At 42.6% G+C, this 20,232-nt stretch overlaps 1 protein-coding gene across 8 annotated transcripts in view; it reads left to right on the forward strand.

The window, feature by feature from the left end:
- Positions 1 to 4,770: 4,770 nt before the first annotated feature.
- The window catches only part of CCAR1 (cell division cycle and apoptosis regulator 1), a 28,056-nt gene continuing 12,594 nt past the window's right edge, over positions 4,771 to 20,232 (forward strand). For 2 of the 8 annotated variants that reach the window (XM_048310827.1, XM_048310830.1), the window contains exons 1-12: positions 4,771 to 4,849; positions 5,788 to 5,907; positions 12,938 to 13,188; positions 13,671 to 13,715; positions 14,397 to 14,429; positions 15,406 to 15,599; positions 16,107 to 16,221; positions 16,303 to 16,495; positions 17,601 to 17,733; positions 18,036 to 18,197; positions 18,640 to 18,865; positions 19,771 to 19,884. In XM_048310827.1, the coding sequence (XP_048166784.1) occupies positions 5,835 to 5,907; positions 12,938 to 13,188; positions 13,671 to 13,715; positions 14,397 to 14,429; positions 15,406 to 15,599; positions 16,107 to 16,221; positions 16,303 to 16,495; positions 17,601 to 17,733; positions 18,036 to 18,197; positions 18,640 to 18,865; positions 19,771 to 19,884 (1,539 nt within the window). In that variant the 5' untranslated portion in view covers positions 4,771 to 4,849; positions 5,788 to 5,834. The remainder of the gene's footprint in view (positions 4,850 to 5,787; positions 5,908 to 12,937; positions 13,189 to 13,670; positions 13,716 to 14,396; positions 14,430 to 15,405; positions 15,600 to 16,106; positions 16,222 to 16,302; positions 16,496 to 17,600; positions 17,734 to 18,035; positions 18,198 to 18,639; positions 18,866 to 19,770; positions 19,885 to 20,232) is intronic. The other 6 variants (XM_048310832.1, XM_048310835.1, XM_048310828.1 and 3 more) reach the window with 5 other exon arrangements.

Raw genomic sequence — 20,232 nt, forward strand, 5'->3', positions numbered from 1 at the left:
AGGAAACACTTTGGTGCTAGACCCTAACTCACTTCTACAATAGCAGAAAGCCTTGTAAGGACTCACCTGGGATACCGCTCCTACAGATTTTAGGGGTGGGATTTGTTGATTTGTTGGATTGTTGCAAATTATTTTGCTCTATGAGGGTAAGAGGCTGTAAGTGGTTCAGGTGTGTCACTGCATAAAAATCCTCCCTAGGCCGTAGCTTTGACTAGGGTAGGTACTCACAAAAATTTAAAAAAAAGAAACCCCAAGGGTGTTGTGTGTAGAGTGCTCACCAGCAAGCATGTCAAGTGCGAAAGGCTCTGGAACCCCCAAAGAATACAGGCAAGTATTCCCTTTATATGCAACTTCTATTGCATCTGAGCAAACAGAGTAGAAATCAGAGTTTTAGTCATGCTCCTTTGCTGTCTCCCACTGAAGGAGGCCTTACCTGGGGCTCTTGTTGCACACAGTTCTCAGGATGTTCCCTGCTCTTCCTGTACATGGCAGCCTGCGAGTTAAACCTCTTAATCTGTGCACTCAGGTGTCCTGCACCAGGAATTGTGCCTGTCTGTCCCGCAGAGCAGAGAGAGGCCTGTGCTCTGCTATGGGAAGAGGCTGAACACCGCAGGCAGTGGTGGAAGGGAAATGGGTTCTCAGTTCTCAGTCTCCAGCTTCTCAGGCAGTGGAACTAAGATTTTAAAGGTGGTCGGGATTTTTCTTCTAACTGCTCTTCTTTATTGCCTGTCTATAGATGTACCTGGCTTTCATATAGCTGCGTTACCCCAAGATTATAAGGAGAGAGCTGAGAAATCCGTTGTGCGTGTGCAATCGAACCCAATACACCTAGAAGAACAGGGCCTTCCTAAAGGTACTGAGGACTTGAATACAAGTCAGATTGGGTACGAAAAAAGGAATCCTTAAAACTTACGACTTTATGAAAGGCCACTATTCTTGTGGTTCCCAGGGCATTGTGGATTACATCTCTTTTTTTTAATGTGATGTTCACAGATCACAGAGCACCCCAGATTGGTGGGGACCTCAAAACACCACCCACTCACACCCTTTGTGGAAAAGAAAGCCTAGGTGGGATTTTCTAGCACCCTGCCCAGCTGTGTCTGGAGAACTTTCAGTGATGGGGACTCTCTCAATTGCTCTCACTGAAAAAATTTCTCTCTTTTATCAAGATGAAAAATTTTCCCTGTGCTTCTGGTGTCTATTACCTTCAAAATAATTAATAATTATTTATGCTGCAACATTTTTACTCATTTAAACTTTGTCAGAAGTCTGTTCTCAATGCATTTATTTTATTCCAATACAGGAGACTACAAAAGCCTTTCTGTCCTTACCTGGGACTCTTATAAACCAACCAACCAACCAACCAAAAGTTACTTGCAATCAGCTAAACCTGAGCAGGTTGATTTAATTCTGTTATGTCCTTCCTGTATTCTTTAGGGGTCTAGCCAGTTCAGAAACACTTTTGTTGAATACTTTGTATAGCAGTATGCCATAAACTTCAGTTTATTACGTTTATTATTAAACTTCAGTACTGACTGTGTCACATGCTTGAGAAAGTGTAAAAGTACATATGGCTACAGTCAAAAAGACTACAACAGAAATTTTTGTGCTCCAAAAGACCCATGATAATTTGCTTAGATGTTTACATGCTGCACTTGTATTACAATTTAAGCATCAAAACAGCCATTAACTGGACTGTTGCTACCATTCCTGGATATCTAGAAAGGTAAAAATGTGTTTGACTCACTCTGAATGATCTCTTCTGGCCTTCTGAAGAGAATAAATAAACAACCCCATCAACAGCTGCAAAAAGCAGGTTCCAGTAGTGACATGTTTAGATCTGAAAATTAATTCAGGAATTGAGCAGGATGCACGGAAATGTTATTTCCAACAAGAATATGGGAAAAAAATAATAAAATTATTTTTCATCATAAAAATTGAGTGAAATAACCATCTCCCTGTAACTGGCATTTAGGTAAACAGATATAGCATCTTTATTCATTTTTTGTCAAGTAGCTTCATGTTAGGCATGAAACACTAATTTCTGTGTCTTATCAATGGTACAGATTATCAAAGGCATGTTCATCAGAAAATCATAATTTCTCTTCCAATTCTGTGCCAGAAATGCATGATACAAATACAATTAAATCTGTTTCGGGGGGGGTTCCAACCAAAAACAAGCCTTTTCCACATTTCCTTCTACATTTTTCTTTCATAGCAGACATCCAAGATACCTGCAACTAGTTTCATTCTAAGTAATGCAGGAAAATATCACAGTAGCTCTGTTGCTGCTGTACAGGGACAACTGTTCGGTATTTTAGTTTTTGTGTAAAGGATGGTCTGTAACAGGTATTCAGTCATAATGCATTCATTACGGTATTGAATTCTCTACACAGTGTCAGTAATGTACAGAGATGAATCCGTGGTGAAGCACTCTGTGCTAGTGTAGCTAACAGGAACTTTCCTCTAAAGCACACAATTCTTCTAATTTCCTTACAACCAGCCTTGCCCATGCTGTCATTTTCAACAGAAAGACAAAGCATTCTCACAAAAATAGGACTTCCAGTTTTCCAGAGCTCTAAGGCAGAATGTTATTCCTAAAGGCAGTACCTAAGATTATGTGTAGCTAGCACCCAGTCATCCCTTTTAGAGTGCAAAACCCCTGCTGTAAACACTTTGCTTTGTGCTAAGATCATGACACAGTTACTGTTATGAGACACCCCAGGAGCACTTTGAAGACCGTGAAAATTTGTTTGGTGACGAATGTGATTGTGTTCCTGCTTCTCAGGAAAGAGGCTGCACCCCACTGTGGAAGGTGCCACAGATGAACTCAATGGATTTCCTGCCAAAAGGCAGAGATCCAAAGTATTCACTATTTGAACTGTAGCAGTGCCTGGTACTAAGTTCTCTTCTTTGTGCTCTTCTGGTCATCTTTGTTAAATGTACTGATTGTGCGAAAATATTTGTGATGTTCTTTGATTATAAACTCTAAAAATTATCCTTTCTCCCCACAATATCCCCAGCAGATTCTTAACTCCTCTAACCACCCAGAAAGATGGAAGCAACAATTTGCTTTATGGGTTTTACCTTCTAATTTTATCTTTTTCTCAAGTTGCCTCATTATTTTAAGGTAATTTGTAGAAATCCCATGTATTTCAGACTTCTGTCCTCTCATCAATTTTGGATTAAATTGTCCGATGCACTTAAAAGATCGTCTGGAGAGGCTAGAATTATTTTAAGAAACAAGACTAGAAGTGCACGTATTTTTTCACTGCTACTTCCATTACAACTGTTTCTCATCACAACAGCGTGGTTTGTCTTGAGTAGAGGATACCGAGACCTAAAGAATTCAAAAATAATCATTAGTGTACCATAAGTAGCAAAATCTGCCAGGTAATGGTAGCAATAGTAGCAATATGTATCTGGAAAGGAGAAAGTATATGAAATGTTCTACTTAAGGTACAGGAAATCAGGATTGTGGTTCCTATGAGCTTTTGAGGCTTTCTTTAAGAGCCTTTATCTTCTGATAAAAAGGCCCTGGGCTCGACAAGTGCAGAACAGAACTACTTCACAATACTCTGATATTCACTGGCAATTACTTTCTTCTTTAATACAATTTTGCCACTGTCCTTTTCACATACAGTGTGGGAAAAAGTCCTGCAACATTTTCAGCGTTTAATCTTATCTCCAGGTTAAAGGGTACAGATTCTGCTTTAGTCAACTGACTGAGCTGGATGGAGTTATGCCAGGAGGAGACAAGGTTTAAAATGTGTAGACTTAAAAAGTAAGAACTATGCTTATGAGTGTTAAACAGCTAAACCCTCATCTAATTTGAAATATATTTTAAACATCAAAGGCAGATTTGTCTTTATATATTATTAACCACCAAATGCTGGCAGAAATTTACTTCCACTTGATGGTCTTCTGCTTCTTTATCTAGATGCCCTACTACAACATAATCCACCTCACTGCAAGTGAGTTTGATATTGCTGCTTCTCAGGATTTTATTCCATCGCCAGCTTCTGTTTTTAATGACAATGCAACACTTCAGAGTCCTATTTTCATTTACGAAGTGTCTTGCTGACTTGCTCTCAAATGTAGAGTAGGCATTCATCAGTCTATTTAACTTCAAAACAAAACTCGTGTAAAGGATTATTTATGGGATGGAAAGCTTTTGGTAACAATGCCAAGGCCATGGGTTCGATCAATGCCTACATGACTCGGCCACTCGCTTAAAGAGCTGGACTCGACGATCCTTCTAAGTCCCTTCCAACTCAGACTAAGAAAGAAGAGAACTCCTTACTGCACTGAGTCCTAGATGCAATTTCCGTTTTCAAAGCATCTTAAGATCTTTGATGCGTCTCTGGTGCGTCTGCTCTGCCTTCATCTCAGATGATCCCATGTCCCCCCACGGAATCGCCCGAACGTTGTGCACATACATTCGGGCGACTTGGAGGGCTACCAAAGGGTCGGGAGGGGGCTGAGGGCTGCCTATTCCCTACATCGACATGGCACCGTGAGATGGCATGGGGTGTGTCTGACCACTGACGAGCCCTTGGCGGGGCGGAGGGGGCCGCACGGGACCCCTGAGAAGGCCCGGACCGCGCCAGTCCCGCGGCTCCCTCAAGACGGTCCCGCCGCAAGATGGCGGCGCCGCGGCCCCGCCCGCGCCCGCCTCGCCCAAGATGGCGGCGGGGCCCCTCCCTCGAGCCGCGCGGGCCCTGCACGCGGCAGGGACAGGCGCGCGCCGCCTCGCGCGGTCGCAGGCGTGACGTAGCGGGAGGATTGGCGCCTGCGCGGTGCGGGCGGCCGGGGCGGGCGGCGATGGCGGCGGCGCGGTCCCGCGCAGGTATCGCGGGCGCAGCGCGAGGGGCCGGGGGCGCGCGGGCTCCGGCTGCCCTGGAGCGGGACCGGGCGGGGTGGGGGGCGCGGGCCCGTGTTGCTGACCGGGGGCAGCAGGAGGAGGAAGGAGGAGGGGGAGAAGGAGGAGGAAGGGGAGGGAAGGCCCCGCTTCCCGCCCGCCAGGCCCGGCGCCGCCGCCGCCGCCTCCCTTTGCCTTTCTGCCGTGCGGCGCTTTCCGCCTGGCGGCGGGGCCTGGGCACGCGGCCGCGAACGGAGGCTGCCGACGGGGTAAAGGAGCTTTCACGGATCCCGGCGAGCGCGGGCCGAGGGACGGAGGGAGGGCAGGAGGGAGGCGGCGGAGCTGGTGCGCGGCCCGGCCGCGCTCGCGTGGCTCTCCCGGGGTTCCCGTGGCTGCTGTGCCCTTGTGCGCGGAGACGGAAACAGCCGTGGGTGAACGCGTGCGGTGTTCTGCCCGCAGCGCTTCTCCGCGGCGGCCGAGCACAGCCGTGGAAAACAGATAATACATGTGAATTCTTGGTTCCGCAGTGTCACCTTTCCCTTAGTGTTCCTGGAAATGGGAATACGTTTTTGCGTTTTGAATCGCGTTAATCCCGTTGTTAAGGGGAGATGGAGGTTGTGCCTTAGGAAAATAAGTTGCCTTACAACTTTCTGTGTTTCCCGTACGCGACGCATGTTGCCCACCAGGCTTTAGGGATGTAAAACTAATATTTCAAGACTCTTTTGTTTTTTTTTTTTCTTCTTTTTCTGTTTTTTGGGGTGGTTTTGGGTTTGGGGTTTTTTTGGGTTTTTTTTTTTTTTTTTTTTTTGGTTGGTTGGTTGAGGGTTTTTTGTTTGGCTGGGGTTTGTTGGTTTTTTTTTGACCCAGAATTAAAATAGCCTGATGGTATGTGTTTCAAAGATTGCAGCTGCGTTTTATTTTACTAGATTACAGTTACAGAAGATAGACACCCCGGAGATTCTGCCTTTCTGCCATGGCTCAGTTTGGAGGACAGAAAAATCCCCCTTGGGCTACTCAGTTTACAGCTACTGCGGTGTCTCAGCCAGGTCAGTTTACACATCACTCAGTGTTTGAACCCTGACATCTAGTAGATTTGGAGATTCCATACTTGGGTATGCACTTCAGAGTGGCACGATGCTAACTAACTTATCTAAACTCTATTTAAGAGGTTTAAATCGGGATTTTTTTCCCACAATAGAGACTTTAAAAGTCATTGCTTAATACTGTCTTTTGGTTTTGTTTGTTATTTTGTTTTCTTAAGGGGTGTGAGTAAAATCCCAGGTGAATTTGTATTGATTGTTTCAGTCAATAAATAATGTATCAAGTTATTCATATCCAAAGATGTGTAAATCATATTAAATTATGTGGTTCTAGATTAAATAATATCAGCACTAGTAGGGCATTACAGATTTTTTAAGTGCTGTCTGAGTTTCATTTCCTGGGCAGCCTGAATCAATGCTTACAAATTTTTTTGCCTTTATTAATAGGTTAGATGTAATTCACGTAGCAGAAAGCTCTCTGAAATTTGTTACATGGGTGAGAAGGGGGGTATTTTCTTTTTTAATGCTAAATTGGAACTTAATGATCCCTATAACCAGAGGTTTTGCCCTAATAATGGTAGAGAGTTTCCTTTGATTTAGCTAAGAAGTGTTGCGAATTGCAGGCCACTGTTTAAAAACCTAGCTGGCTTCATTTTCATGTTGGTTTACAGCACAAAAGGTTTGAGGCAAGAATGTGAAGCTTGATGCATGATGAATTTTGGTGCTTCCATTTCCAGTTCTGAAGTGCCTTTTGCTCTTCTTGAATACAAATAGTTTGTGAATTAAATGTTGTAGTTATGTTGTGCAGTGTGAAGAGGCTTCAGCAAAGCTGTGATACTCGGAGGGTTCAGGATGTGTTTCTGCAGTTGCTCTGATTTGATATGAAGTTCAATGTCACACCTCCTTTGTCAATGGCTTTGTGTCTGGGAGCCAAGCAAAGGTTGGGAATGTTTGACATTCTTTGGAGGTGCATGTCTGGGGTGGGAATCTTTCTCCTCTCCTGACTCAGTTTTCTTTCCCAAATCCTCTATCTCCAGTTTTTCCCATGGGCACTGATCCAGTCACTCTGTGTATCCTCAGAGACTGACCACCCACCATGTATTTCACAGTACTCTGTCCCAGTGTGCCTTTTGCTTTTCCTCCATGCCCATTCTGCTCCGTTCCCTAGCTAAACTCTTGCTGTCCCTAACCAGCTGCCCACAGGCAGTTTTTCGCTGTTTCTCTGAATAGCTCACACTTCCCTTATCCAAATGGCACTATCTCCTGTAAGAAGTTCCCTAATAGCTGGATAGGGTTGGGAGTGTGGGAGAGACAAACTTTGCTTTTGGTTCTCATGTTGGGCTAGGGGAAATGTTGGGGCAATCAAAGAATGGGACGATTTGGGCTGGACTCCTTGATATGTTGACTGATGTGACAGCTAATCCATCAAAAATAGTGGTGGAAGGTGGAGGACAAGATCCATGTCCTGTTTCAGAGGGAAAGCTGCACAAAACCTGCCAAGGGGAGGAGCTGGCGGTAGTCTTTAGAGCTTGGTGAGGTAGGACCAGGAGGGAGCCCTGGAGGAGGGGTGGATGGAGCATGCATCAACTTCTTATCCATTTTCTTATGCTCATGACTCTGCCCTGGGCCAGCCTACTTCTGAGCCTCCTTAAATTAAATGAAGTGCAAATGTAACTGGGATAGGACTGGTCAACATCAGTTGCTGTGAGAGATTTTTCACCTGCCCAATGAGGTCAGTATCTCCAGGGATTTATAGCTGTTCATCTGACCCGGCAGCACCTGACTCAAATATGAGAGTCATTAAAGATGTAACATTTGGTTGCACTTTTGCCTTCTTCCTGTGCTAGCTCCACGTTCCTTCATGTTCATAGTGTCTTCACGTGTTAGTGTCCTTTCCTATTCCTGCTGCAACACACAGTCACCATGTCTGCATCCTCTTTGTTCCCTGTGTGCACTGTTGAATCCAGTCCCTGGGGTTCTTCTGCCCAGCTGCTGTTTTAGTACATAGTTGTTCCCCTGCTTTTTTAATTGGCTATTTTGATTTATAATACAGAGCACAGGAAGCATCTTTTGGAAGGTAAACAGTGCTCTTTGGCACTGCTGGGAGCTGAATAACAGTGTTTCTGGTTGAACTTGCCCCTTTTAATGTGAAGTTGCAACCTTCCAGAGAAGCTGTTTTCCAAAGGAAGAGATGCTTTCAGTGCTCAGGTGCTCTGACCAGCCTGAACTGCTGCTCACCTGTGTTGCACCCAAGAAATTGTATATATTGGCTTACCCTTGTGAATCTCAGTGTTAGTAAATTTCTCTCGTTTAAAGAAAGTGCTTTCAGAGGGTTGGCCAAAGCTGTTACATATATTTATGCATGCTAGCTGTTTTTATCCAAGTGCCCGGTTCCTTCGCCAAAGCTTTGAGGTGCTTGGCTGTGAGGGAAAGAGACCTTGATTTTTGTAACGCAAGCAACGTGATACATAGTTTTTTTCAAACTGTCAGAAGCAGTGAGTGATGGTGTTATAAACCCAATTCAATAATTGCAAAGAGGGTAATACCAGGATTGGGGGTTTGTGTTTTTCACTGTTTTGGTATGGGGATTTTTTGGTGGATTTTTTTTTTAAATTGCTGATGTGGATGCTGTCTTGGCCATCCCTGGTGAGGAAGTAACTGAGTTAAAGCTCTTAATTATTAAGGTGTGACACACTAGTTGTAGACTGGCATGCTGTATAGTGAAGGGTTTTGCGATCCCTTTGGGAGGGCTTACTAATTACTCTCTCTCTGTGCCTGTGGTATTGGAAGAGAGATGGGCAATTCCAGGTGCCAGCAAAGATCGATGTGTGAAGAGAAACTCCTACATGTAACACAGTGAATTTTTGTCTACTCATCATCTCATGATTTTATGCATCACAAGACTAAAACCAGAATAAAGCCCCCGCCATGCTGGTTGAGCATTGTTAAAGCATGAATTAAATCATGCCTACTACAGAAAATTACTTTTAACTTGCATAGTGATGTGCAAACGCCTGAAACACCTGCAAGGGAGAATTCCCTCCTCCTCTCTAGCTCTTCATTTTTGGCACATCTTTGGTTTGTGTCGCAGTGCTTGCCCTGTACTGTTTTCAGTGTTATGATAAAAAGCCTGGTTTTATAGAGCTGTAGTGCTGGGGAAGTCCTGGCTCTGCTGTGTTCTGCCTGATTGGTGGTGTTGTCTTTGCTGTATCAAGAGTTAATTGCATTGGAGTGAAGAATGGTGCAGCTGATGAGAGCTAAAGTGCCTGGAGCTCAGTGTCCTGTTATTGCTGGTTGCCCCTGTGAGGTGACTAAAGCAGTGTGTAAGAACACGGCGAGCATGTGTGGTCAATCTCAAGCCACTAAGGAATAGTAGTTGGTGCACAGTTTGCTGGCTTGCTGTAAACAGATGTCCCATGACAAATACGCTGAGCCTGGTTTCTGGTGTGTGCCTGCTAAAAGGAGTATTTTTGGAGTAGGTTGTGTGGTGTTTGTATTGCAAGTGTGTTAAGCTTAAAGAAACTTGAAAACCCAAGGACCCAATCTCGCAATTTCTGGCAACTGTGAGATGTCTCCCAAGCCCTGCACAGGGTACTCTTTACTGTAACTGTAATAAACCTCTGTCACTTACCAAGAAGATGTATGTAGCTATGTACTTAGAAGATCTTTAGGGTTTAGAAGTAGGAGGAGGGACTACTAAATGCTGTCTTTGTGTTTGTTGCAACAGAAGTGTCTGTTACCTAACCCAGGGCTGCAGCCTAGGACAGCAGTTTCTGTCTGAGCCCTTTCAGCTGGCCGTGCCATGCAGTATTTGGTGCCAGTGGGAGTTGTTTGCACTGCATTTGAAGGAAGGCATCTCCATCACTGTACTTACTGAGATCATTACAAATCCTAAGAAGCTATTGTTTGCCACTGCAGATGCTTGGTGCCAGTAATAATAATATGGCAGTCAGATGTCAATTCCAGACTCAGTCTGTGATTCATTCTCTGTCTGTTGTTTTTCTGTGTGATTTTTTTCCTTTTTTTCCTCTTTATTTTTTTTTTCTTTTTAACTAGTAATGCAAACTCAGTTGCCTAATTAATTGTAGCCTGTTTGACCAAGATGAGTACACAGATGAAAGTCCTGGAATACTTCGGGGCAAATCAGTGGGAACAAGATACAGCTTTGAAAAACTTGTTACTACAGGTGTTATCCTTTGAGGGGATCTTGGCAGTGTTTTTGTCTTTGCCCTTTCTTAGTAAGTTGATCTGCAATGTTGTAGATGATAGATACCCAGCCGATATTAAATGCTCAAAAAGTGACAGTAGAGAAGGCAAAAAAAAAAAAAAAAATCTTGTGTTTCTGTAGTTGACAAAATGGGATAAGGGTCTGTGCTAGTTTGAAAACAAACCAGTGGGAGGCACTAAGTCAGAATAACAATTTAATGGAAATTAAAGAAAAGGGGAAAAAAAAGGTAAAAGAAAACACTGTCAAACTGACAGAGTCAAGGTACAACCTGACACCCTGTTAGGCAGGGTGGTGGTAGCAGTCTGGTAGAATGGTGGCTGCAGTCCTCTGAAGCAGTGATCCTGTAGTAAAACAGTCTGCTCTTCCTCAGGAAGTCCAGTGGTGGCTGTGTAGCTCCTGTCCTCTGGAAATCCAGTGGGAAGCCGGTGTCTCTGGTGTTCAGCCTCAGCTTATATCCACGATGGGATGCTTGGTTCCTCCCTCTGGGTGGAGCATCTCACAATGGGGTAACGAGTCATGAGGCAAAGTGTTGATTAGGCTCATTAACAGGAGATAGTCCAGAGGGAGTTATCTCTGAGTCAGGCGGCAGGACAATGATGGGCCATTAACAGAAAGATAGTCTGGGGGGAGGAGGCAAGGAAACACTGCCCCACCTGGTTTCAACAGCTCCTGAGGATGGTGATAGAATACACTGCAACCCAGGACAGGGTCTTAGGAGGGGCTGGGAATTGCTCGAGGTAATTCTGGGTTATGCTGAAAGGGAAATTGCCATAGTGAAACTGAAGAGCTGAATAATCCCAAATCTGGTTTTGGGAGTAAGTTTTGTGGGTACCCTTTGTACAAAAAGTGGGAGAAAACTTGTGAAATTTGCTTTTGATAATGCTTCCCAACTTCATCCCCCCCGTGTTGGAACAACGTTAGGATAGAACTTCAGAGTGAATGACAATAGCTGGCATAGTGACACAGATTCAAAGGTAACAGGATAGAGCAAATTTCTGCACTAGTGGGAATTTCTGTTCGGCATGTGGAAGTGAGAAAGATGAATGCATTGGTTATTTGCCTTGAGTGAGCCAGGAAAGTACTACAGCCAGGAAAAGTGAAAGTTGTCCCAGGATGCAGCAGCAAAGCTTTTGAATTATATTTAAATGTCTGTTTAAGGTGTGTTATGTGAGACATTGGTGAGGATGCAGTTGAGGGTTTTTCTGGATGGTCCAAACTGCACATTCAAACTGAAACTGATGATCAAGTAGGAGGCAAGAGGATCAAGACAGTGGAGGGTCTGTCATGAGACAAGCCTCAAATTTTGTTTGCTGGCTTCTAAAGAAATGCAAATGTTGGGATTTTCCAGGGGGAAAAAGTTAATTAAATGCTGTACACTACGGAATGCTTAATTTCACTTTTAGAATACTATTACTTTCTGGAATGCTTATGTGACAATACTTGACACAGATCATGGTGATAGCAATTATTTTCACTGCTTTTTGTGTATTTCTTTCCTGTTTCCTTCCAAAACTGTAAGATGGTCAATGCCATCAACAAAGATTGTGCTCTGCTGTAAAGGACAGTGTGGTAGGAAGGATTACATTATTCAGGACCTGTTGAGTTGGGTACAGCATTATGGTAGTGATCACCAACTACAAGCAGTGTTTTTCTGCATTCCTGGATCAGGAATGAAAGCTTCATTTTGCATCAGTAAGAATAGCATGGAGCACAAACTGCAGGAATACTGTAAATCTGCTCTTCCTTCCATTGTGCGTCTTTGATGTCTTTGGAAGAGAGAAGAACCGTGTTCATCATGAATGTTGCTCAGTTCCGAAGATGGCTGGCTGACCCGTTTTTGCTGGCAGTATGTTTCCCTGCTGAGTTTCTCTCTGGTTTTATTTAAACATGTGGACTAGACTGATAACTTAATGAAGTGATACTTGATCATGCAGCTGCTGATAATTTTTTAAAAAGTCCTGCCAAAGAGGGAGCAGGTTTCCAGATAATTTTGCAGTTTTTTGCTGAGATTTGCATTTTGCAAGGCTCTTTGTCGCCTGAAAGATCCATCTGTAAGTCTTGAGCATACCTCGTTCAGAAGCATAGCCTGTGCATAGCTGCTCCTCATGATTTGCTTATGTTCTGTGGTGAATTAGAAGCTGGTATGACAATAAAATAAACTAATCCTTCTAGGCAGTTTGAGTCTGGGCAGCACAAACCCTTCCTATCAAGAGCTGAAGAGAGCTTGAGTCCCCTTACACATGGGGACTGATGAAACTCTCTGTTGAAGGCTGTTCCTTCTCCACCAGCCCCCACTTCTACAACATCCAGCTCACAGGGACAGAGACAGCACTGAGTGAAGCAAAAACTTGCGTGATTTCAGAGGACTCATTCCATAGGCCTCTGTTTCATAGATGCTGTTACAGTAAAGATTTCTCTTGCCCTCAGATAGAATGAAATGTATTAATTTACAGAGCAGAGCAGCACTCTTCATTTGGCTTTTCCAGGACCTGAAATACCCTCAAGAAAGTATACGGGGGGTGTGTGTTGGGGGTGGGTGCGGGTGGGGATGACAACTACAGAGCTATAAAATCAAGAGCAGCTCAAGAGAAGGAAATTTAGTGGTCTCTGTGCCCCTGCTGTGGTTTACTACTGGTAGATGAATTTAAAAGAGAAGCAAATGGGATGTGATCCTTTTTCTTGAATTCTGGAACTTCATTCATCTCCTTGGTGAGCTTGACTCAGGTGTAAAGCTTCGCACAGTGCATCCTGTGTAAGCTAGGGTGTCTGAGGTGCTGGGAGTGCTCACTGGCCATGTTCCCTTCACAGCTGCCCTGGGCGTGCAGCAGCCCTCGCTGCTCGGAGCCTCCCCGACCATCTACACGCAGCAGACGGCGCTGGCAGCCGCCGGCCTGACCACACAGACCCCCACCAACTACCAGCTGACACAGACCGCGGCGCTCCAGCAGCAGGCGGCAGCCGCGGCCGCGGCCCTGCAGCAGGTAAAGCAAACACAGCGGCCAGCGCTCCCTGAACTTCGTAAAGCTAAAGGATCCAGCAGAAAACCAGAATGGAAAATGGTGAACATTGAATGTGAACCTGTCTTATCAACGGTGGGATTTGGGGTTTACAGCTAGCAGTAGTTGAATTAGTCTGTGAAGGTGGGAATTTTGGCTATGGAGGTGCTGATTTTTAGCTGTGGAAAGCCCTTTGGGAGAATGAGTTTTGCTGCATCTGAACTGAGAATCTCAAGTATCTCCCATCACTATATATAGCCTTTATAGCATTTTGCATGATTTTGTAATGTGTCCTAAATACTGTCTGAGTGTCAGGCTTAACAAAAATTTTTGACTTCAGCTAGAAAGAGAACATCAGGGTCCACTCTAAAGGCTTAGAATATTTTTTACAAAAATGAACTATGTTGATACTATTAGTTTTTTTTTTTTAATTGTTAAATATTAATTGTTTTTATCTAGAACTTGCTAAGCAGATAACTTTTATTTGATATTATTGTCATAATAATTCTCCTGTTTATGAGATATTTTGCTTTTATCTGTTTCAGCAATATTCACAACCTCAACAGACTCTCTATAGTGTACAGCAACAGGTTTGTCTGATTCTTACTGTGTACATCACAAATAACTTTAAAAACAATGCCAATTGTGTGTCTTGTAGGATTTGTCTCCGAAATCATCCTCATATGGGAAGTATTTAAAGAAACTTAAGTAATATTTTGTGTAGTGAAAGAGAGCTTGAAGTTCATAAACTTGGAAAAATGTATGAATGCAGAATGGAAGCCTGCCTTCCTTAATGCAAAAAAAAAAAAATTTAAAAATACATACTATTCCATGTGTAAAGGATTCCTGCTGAACTTTGCTCCAAACAGGGCCGTGTATTTTAACTGCTGGAAAGATGCTGTCCAAAAAAAGTTCCCTTTTGGGTTTTTATTATGGTCTTCAAACTTAACAGGGTATTAAAAAAAGAATAAAAGTACAAGGGAATTACATGCCTAAGCTGCTTCAGCTGCCAAAATTTTTTTGGTATTGCTATTAACTTTCAGTTAAAAAAAATTTAGTATTTCTCCTTTCTGGATAAACCTGGGTTATACAATCTTAAAATGAACCCCACAAGCACAGTTTTACAGATGTGCAAACTGCTGAAATGACCAAACCCCAAAGGACTATTAACTGACTCAGATTAAGCAAAAACTCTTAATTGTAAAGAGGAGGTAAAATTGTACAATTTCCTTAAGCATATAAAATTAATTTATAACTTTATTTATTTTAAGTTGCAGCAACCTCAGCAGACCCTTTTAACTCAGGTTAGTTTGGTTTTATTGTTTGGTCTTCATCCCCAAACACAGATAATGCAAGAGTGCAAATTTGTGACATCTTGGGTATTTTAATCTGTAAAATGAACTAATATGAACCGACATTTTATTGGTACAAGTTTATTTTATCCAGATGTTAAAATATGCATAGCCTTGGTTTCAAAAATTAATAGCAACCACTTTTCCTTAATCTTGAAGAGAATATGTGTGTTGATTATATTTTAATTTTTTTTTGTTTGAACTTCAAGTGTCCAGTTGTTTTGCAGTAAATAACAAATGGGGAAAATCTTTCTCTTCTTTGTGAAGGAATTTAACTTTCTGTATTAACAGATTGTGTACAAAGAGTTTCAGAAAGAATCTTGCTGAGCTTGATGGGTTTAAAACATGTAGCCATTTAACACACTGAAAATTGCTCTAGTTCCATTTTCACTTGAACTTTTAAACAGGCTTTAAAAAGGTAAAAATGTTTGACTTGATTTCATTATCTTGCTGTGTTCTGCTTTTGTAAGAAGGCAAGTACATGAACTATTGAGTTAGGGAAGAGTTTGTGTTGGCCTCAGCCTTTACTGACTTCTAACACTACAGGTGGGATATAAATGCAGAATGACCTCTTAAGCGTGTATTCCTTGCAAAGTTGGGAATTCGTCTCCGCTTCAGGCCCACTGTATGGGTTGCCTGTAGACAATAATGCAGTCTTCATGCTTTTTGTCTGGACAAGGTGCGTTTTTGGGGGAAGCTGACTCTTGTAAAAAAGAAGGATAAACAAAGCCAGTCTTCATTCAAAGTAAGAAAAAAGTAATCTTCAAAAAAAACCAACAACCCAACAAAAAATACAAAAACCATCTGAAAATGTCTATTCTAATTGCTATAGTCATTTTAAACTGCTGTCTCTGTGACTGAAGGACCTGTTCCCTGTCAGTCTGCCAGCTGCTTACAAGATTTAGAGTTGGCTTTGTTTTGCTTGCAGCCGGCAGTCGCGCTTCCAACCAGCCTCAGCCTGTCCACGCCCCAGCCGGCAGCACAGATCACTGTCTCCTACCCAGCTCCCCGCTCCAGCCAGCAGCAAACCCAGCCACAAAAGCAGCGTGTCTTCACTGGAGTGGTGACTAAGCTACATGATACATTTGGCTTTGTGGATGAAGATGTCTTCTTTCAGCTTAGGTAAGCTGTGAGCACTGGCCTGCAGACGTACTCTGTGATACTCTCACTAAATCAAAGGTTTAGATGATTGCACGCTAATTCTGTGACTCCACTGATAGGGCCTGCAATAGTGTGTTGTTTTCATTCAACAGTGAAAGCCAGAGAGGTTAATACATGCTAGGTCTAAGGTACTTCACATGAATTTTTGAAATTTTTTAACACAAAACCCAAAGCTGGGAGACCCAGAGGTTATTAGCTTCTTGTAATAGGAAATTGCAGAATTTGTGGGTGATGAAAAGCATAAAATTTGCTGTCTGCATGTCTTAACTTGGTATTATTTGGGGAACTTTTGCCTTTGGGCCAAAGACAGGGACTAACTAAGTTCCTGTGCTTACCCTGGAGTAGGTAGCACCAAAGCTGAATTTTGGGGATAGATGCTCTTCCTATAAGCTTTTTTTAATGAACTTTGCCTACTTTCTCCCATCTTTTAAAAAAGACTCTCACATACATTTTCTGTAATGTTTGCAGTGCTGTTAAAGGAAAGACACCTCAGGTGGGTGACAGAGTTTTGGTAGAAGCTACTTACAATCCTAATATGCCATTCAAATGGAATGCCCAAAGGATCCAGACCCTTCCGAACCAGGTATGTGGGGTTACCCAGCGTCACTGGCAGTGACTGACTCTGGTTTAAGCTCGCTCCCGACTCCCCTGTGTTTGCTGCCAGAACCAGAGCCAAGCGCAGCCGCTGCTGAAGACGCCGCCGGCCGTCCTGCAGCCCATTGCTCAGCAGACTGCCTTCGGGGTCCAGGCGCAGCCACAGCCACAGTCCCTGTTGCAGGCACAGATCTCAGCAGCTTCCATCACACCTCTGCTTCAGACACAGCCTCAGCCCTTACTGCAGCAGCCACAGCAGAAAGGTGCTCCTTCAGTGCATACCTTTTTGGGGGATCCCTCTGATGCTTAGTGGGTGATGGTTGTTTTCATGTTAATCAGAAGGTTGAAGTAATAGCTGAAATAATATGGAGGGGACTGTACTGAGTTTTCAGATTGAATATGTCTGCCTGCAGTAGCTCAGAAATCACCTGGTTAGTGAAATCCCCATGGACTCCTGTTCATGTTAAAATTTTGTAATCTGAAAGCAAATTCAATGTAATTTTTGTTCTTTCACAGACAAGTTGGGGAGTTGAAAGTATTAATAGCAGTGCAGTTCTTCAGCATCTTCTGCTGTGTTCTGCAAAATCAGGTTTCGCAGTTGTATTGTTAAAGCTGTTATTTCTTTGCTTACTCGTTTCAGTTAGCCAGGTTGGCATTTGAGAGAGGAAACACTGCCAGATGTGGCAAATCTAAAACAAAGGTGGTGGAGTCTCTTGAACTTTGAGTGGCTGAAGAAACAGTAATGGAATTGATAGGACTGCTCTTACCACAATAACAGCAAGGGTAGAAGAACCTAAGCAGAATTGTTTTGTGTAAATGCTTACTACAGTCTAATTAGTCCTAGTTGTTCATTGGTGTTTAGTAACATTTGCTCCACTTAAATCACTTGGTTAAATGTCTTGAGACAGACAAAGTATGTGCTGAGGGATTGATGTGGTGGTATAATACATTGATTTAGGAATGATTTTTCAGGATGCCAGTTGTTTTTACGTATGAGTAGCCTCAAAATGAAGGTTTCAGTTTTCTTTCAGTTCAGTGAGTAGGGAGTATATCTGTCTTAATTTAAGTTTTCCAAAAGGCTTAGCTATTTACTAGGACAGATCCTACGTGCTTAGGTTGTATTACTTCCATCCGAAGAAGATGCTTTTAAACCGATTTCATTTAACTACAGTGTCAGTTTGCATCCATGAAGAAAAGCTTAGGTCTCATGAGTTTCTTTGGGTGGGTGTTAATAATAAATAGATTTGACTGTAGAGTTAGTTTAGAAAATGTACACGAGAGAAACAGCTGTAAAGCAGCAGTGTTTGCCAAGTGTACATAGTTGCCCTCTGTTCTGTATTGATCCTGTACATTTTGTACGTGTTTCAGGTGGTTTATTACAGCCTCCAGTCCGTCTGGTTTCACAGCCTCAACCAGCTCGAAGACTAGACCCACCATCCAGATTTTCTGGGAGGAATGACCGAGGTGGAGACCCTATGCCAAACCGAAAAGATGACAGGAGGTATGTAGACCAGGCTATGATCCAAGCAGTCCATAAAGATCTGTCCTCACCCAAAGCTGAGCTGCTTGCTTCCAGAGGGAGTCAGCGAGATTCACAAGTCGTGTTACCCTTAGGAATTAGTGAAGAGTTCTTATCTACCTGAAATTAATGAGTTGTGTAATCATTTTCGCTTGTAAAGAGACTGTACTGAAACTTCTCCTCTTTTTTGAGTTGTCTCTGACAGGTCTGGCTTCTGTTGTGCTAGAAATCATGTTATGTTACCAGCCTGCAAAAATATTTGTGTTTTGTATGTGTTCTTTAAGTCGTGAAAGAGAGCGAGAGAGACGTAGGTCCCGGGAAAGATCTCCCCAGAGAAAACGCTCCCGAGAGAGGTCGCCCAGACGAGAGAGGGAGAGGTCACCTCGGAGACCCCGACGTGTTGTTCCTCGTTACACGGTTCAGTTTTCCAAGTTTTCGTTGGACTGGTATGTTTATAGTGCCAGGTGTTTACCTACAGTTCACTTAATCATGGGCACAGCTCACCATGAGCCATGTCAGCCCACATGCATGTAATTGGGTGTTGAATGATGATCCTGACTTTAAAGAAAGATCAAATATGCAATTGCTGAGAACCTTGTATGATAAACTTGTTTGAGGTTCTGTGTTACTTTAGAATGCTATTGCATATAAGCTTTATAACCTTGTTTAATAAATATTCCCTAACATGCAGACACCTGAATTGGAAGAGTGTTTAATAGTTACCTGTTTTTAAACTTCATCCATGACATTCAAATATAGTGTCCTTGAGATTTTATATACAGTATCAAATATACAGTGGTTGTATTGCCAACTGATCTACCTCTTAATGATGTACTTTGTTAATAGTTCTTTTTTGCTGTATCTTTCAAGTAATGCTGTGTCTTTCAGCCGTAGCTGCGATATGATGGAGCTGAGGAGGCGTTACCAGAACTTGTATATCCCGAGTGATTTCTTTGATGCTCAGTTTACATGGGTGGATGCTTTTCCTATGTCTAGACCATTTCAGCTGGGAAACTACTGTAATTTCTATGTAATGCATAGAGAAGTAGATCCTATAGATAAGAACGCTGCTGTCCTTGATCCACCTGATGCTGATCACCTCTACAGTGCTAAGGTTTGTATGCTTTTTCACTAATATGACTATTCATTAGAAATTTTTATCTGTAGGGTGCAAAAGTGAGTATAACAGAACTGAAAATATTCTACAGCCATTTGAGCAAAATACAGCGTTTTAAGCTTTTCAGTAAAAAGCTAGTATGTAGAGCTTAAAGAATCATGACTGAAATTCCGTTTGGTTTTGTCTTACTAGAGCTGTGCTAAATCTTGTGTTTACTGAGGGCTCTTCCATTCTCTGCACCCAGTTGCAGGGATGTGACTGTAGGAAATAAAGCCAGCTCCTGCAAGATCTCTGATTTCTTAGGCAATTCATTTTGAATAGTTAATTGAGTCCTTTTTATTCCTTCAAGGATACTTTCTGTGCAGTGTGTGTTATTCTGTTTAGTGGTATTTTCTTTCCTTCTTTCCTATTCATCTCAATATTTATTGTTTTGTTTAAAGTAAATTGATGTCTATGTTTAACATGTAATACTTCTAACAGAGATTGCCCTAGAAATCTCAGATCAATTTTAATGACAGATTTCAGATGGAACAGGTTTTAGGAAAATGTTCTGATGAAGGGGTCTTATACATGATTACAGCCCTTGATGCAGCATATTTTGACATTCAGATAAAGATAGAAAGACTTAGCTTACTTGCCGTCTGTGTATAAAAACTGCAAAGCCTTGGCTCAGGTATCAGACATACTGGTTTTTTCAGTCTATTTGTGCAGCGCGAAAGCTGCCTTTTAGGAGGTCGAGCTTCAAAACATAGTAACTGAGAAGGAGCATCCTGTTTTATCATACGCCCTGTTTAGGGTATAGAGCAACCTTGTTAAGTTTGGGTATGTGTGTTTTTAAGTTGTGGTCATTGTTTGCCAGTTGTAGTGAGACCTTCACAAGACTGCTCTGACTTGCACCACAGGTGATGTTGATGGCTAGTCCGAGCATGGAAGATCTCTACCACAAGTCATGTGCTCTGGCTGAAGATCCCCAAGAACTTCGTGATGGATTTCAGCATCCTGCTAGACTTGTAAAGGTAAATATGCTTCAATGCCAGACACTTTTGGCAATAAAGGTTGGTTATAGAGCTTTACTGTTTTTGACAGTAAGAGAGGAGCTTGTAGACAGCTGAATGATGACTTCATTTTTCCTCTGAAGAGACCTAGTTTGTATGACAATTCTTTTTCCACTTTATAGGAGCTTCACATTTACTGCTTTGTTCAACTTAGTGAAACTCAATTTGTTAGCTGTTTTTTACAAGCACTTACTTGGTTTGTAAGGGCTTAGCTGTGAAGAGAATACACATGAAGCAGCATTTAAGCAGCTGTGTGTTAAGTGAAACTTAACCATTAAACTGAGCAGGATGCAAGTGCTGTGGGGTTTC

This window comes from Corvus hawaiiensis, chromosome 8 (assembly GCF_020740725.1).
Source record: "Corvus hawaiiensis isolate bCorHaw1 chromosome 8, bCorHaw1.pri.cur, whole genome shotgun sequence".
In the NCBI taxonomy this organism is placed as follows: domain Eukaryota; kingdom Metazoa; phylum Chordata; class Aves; order Passeriformes; family Corvidae; genus Corvus; species Corvus hawaiiensis.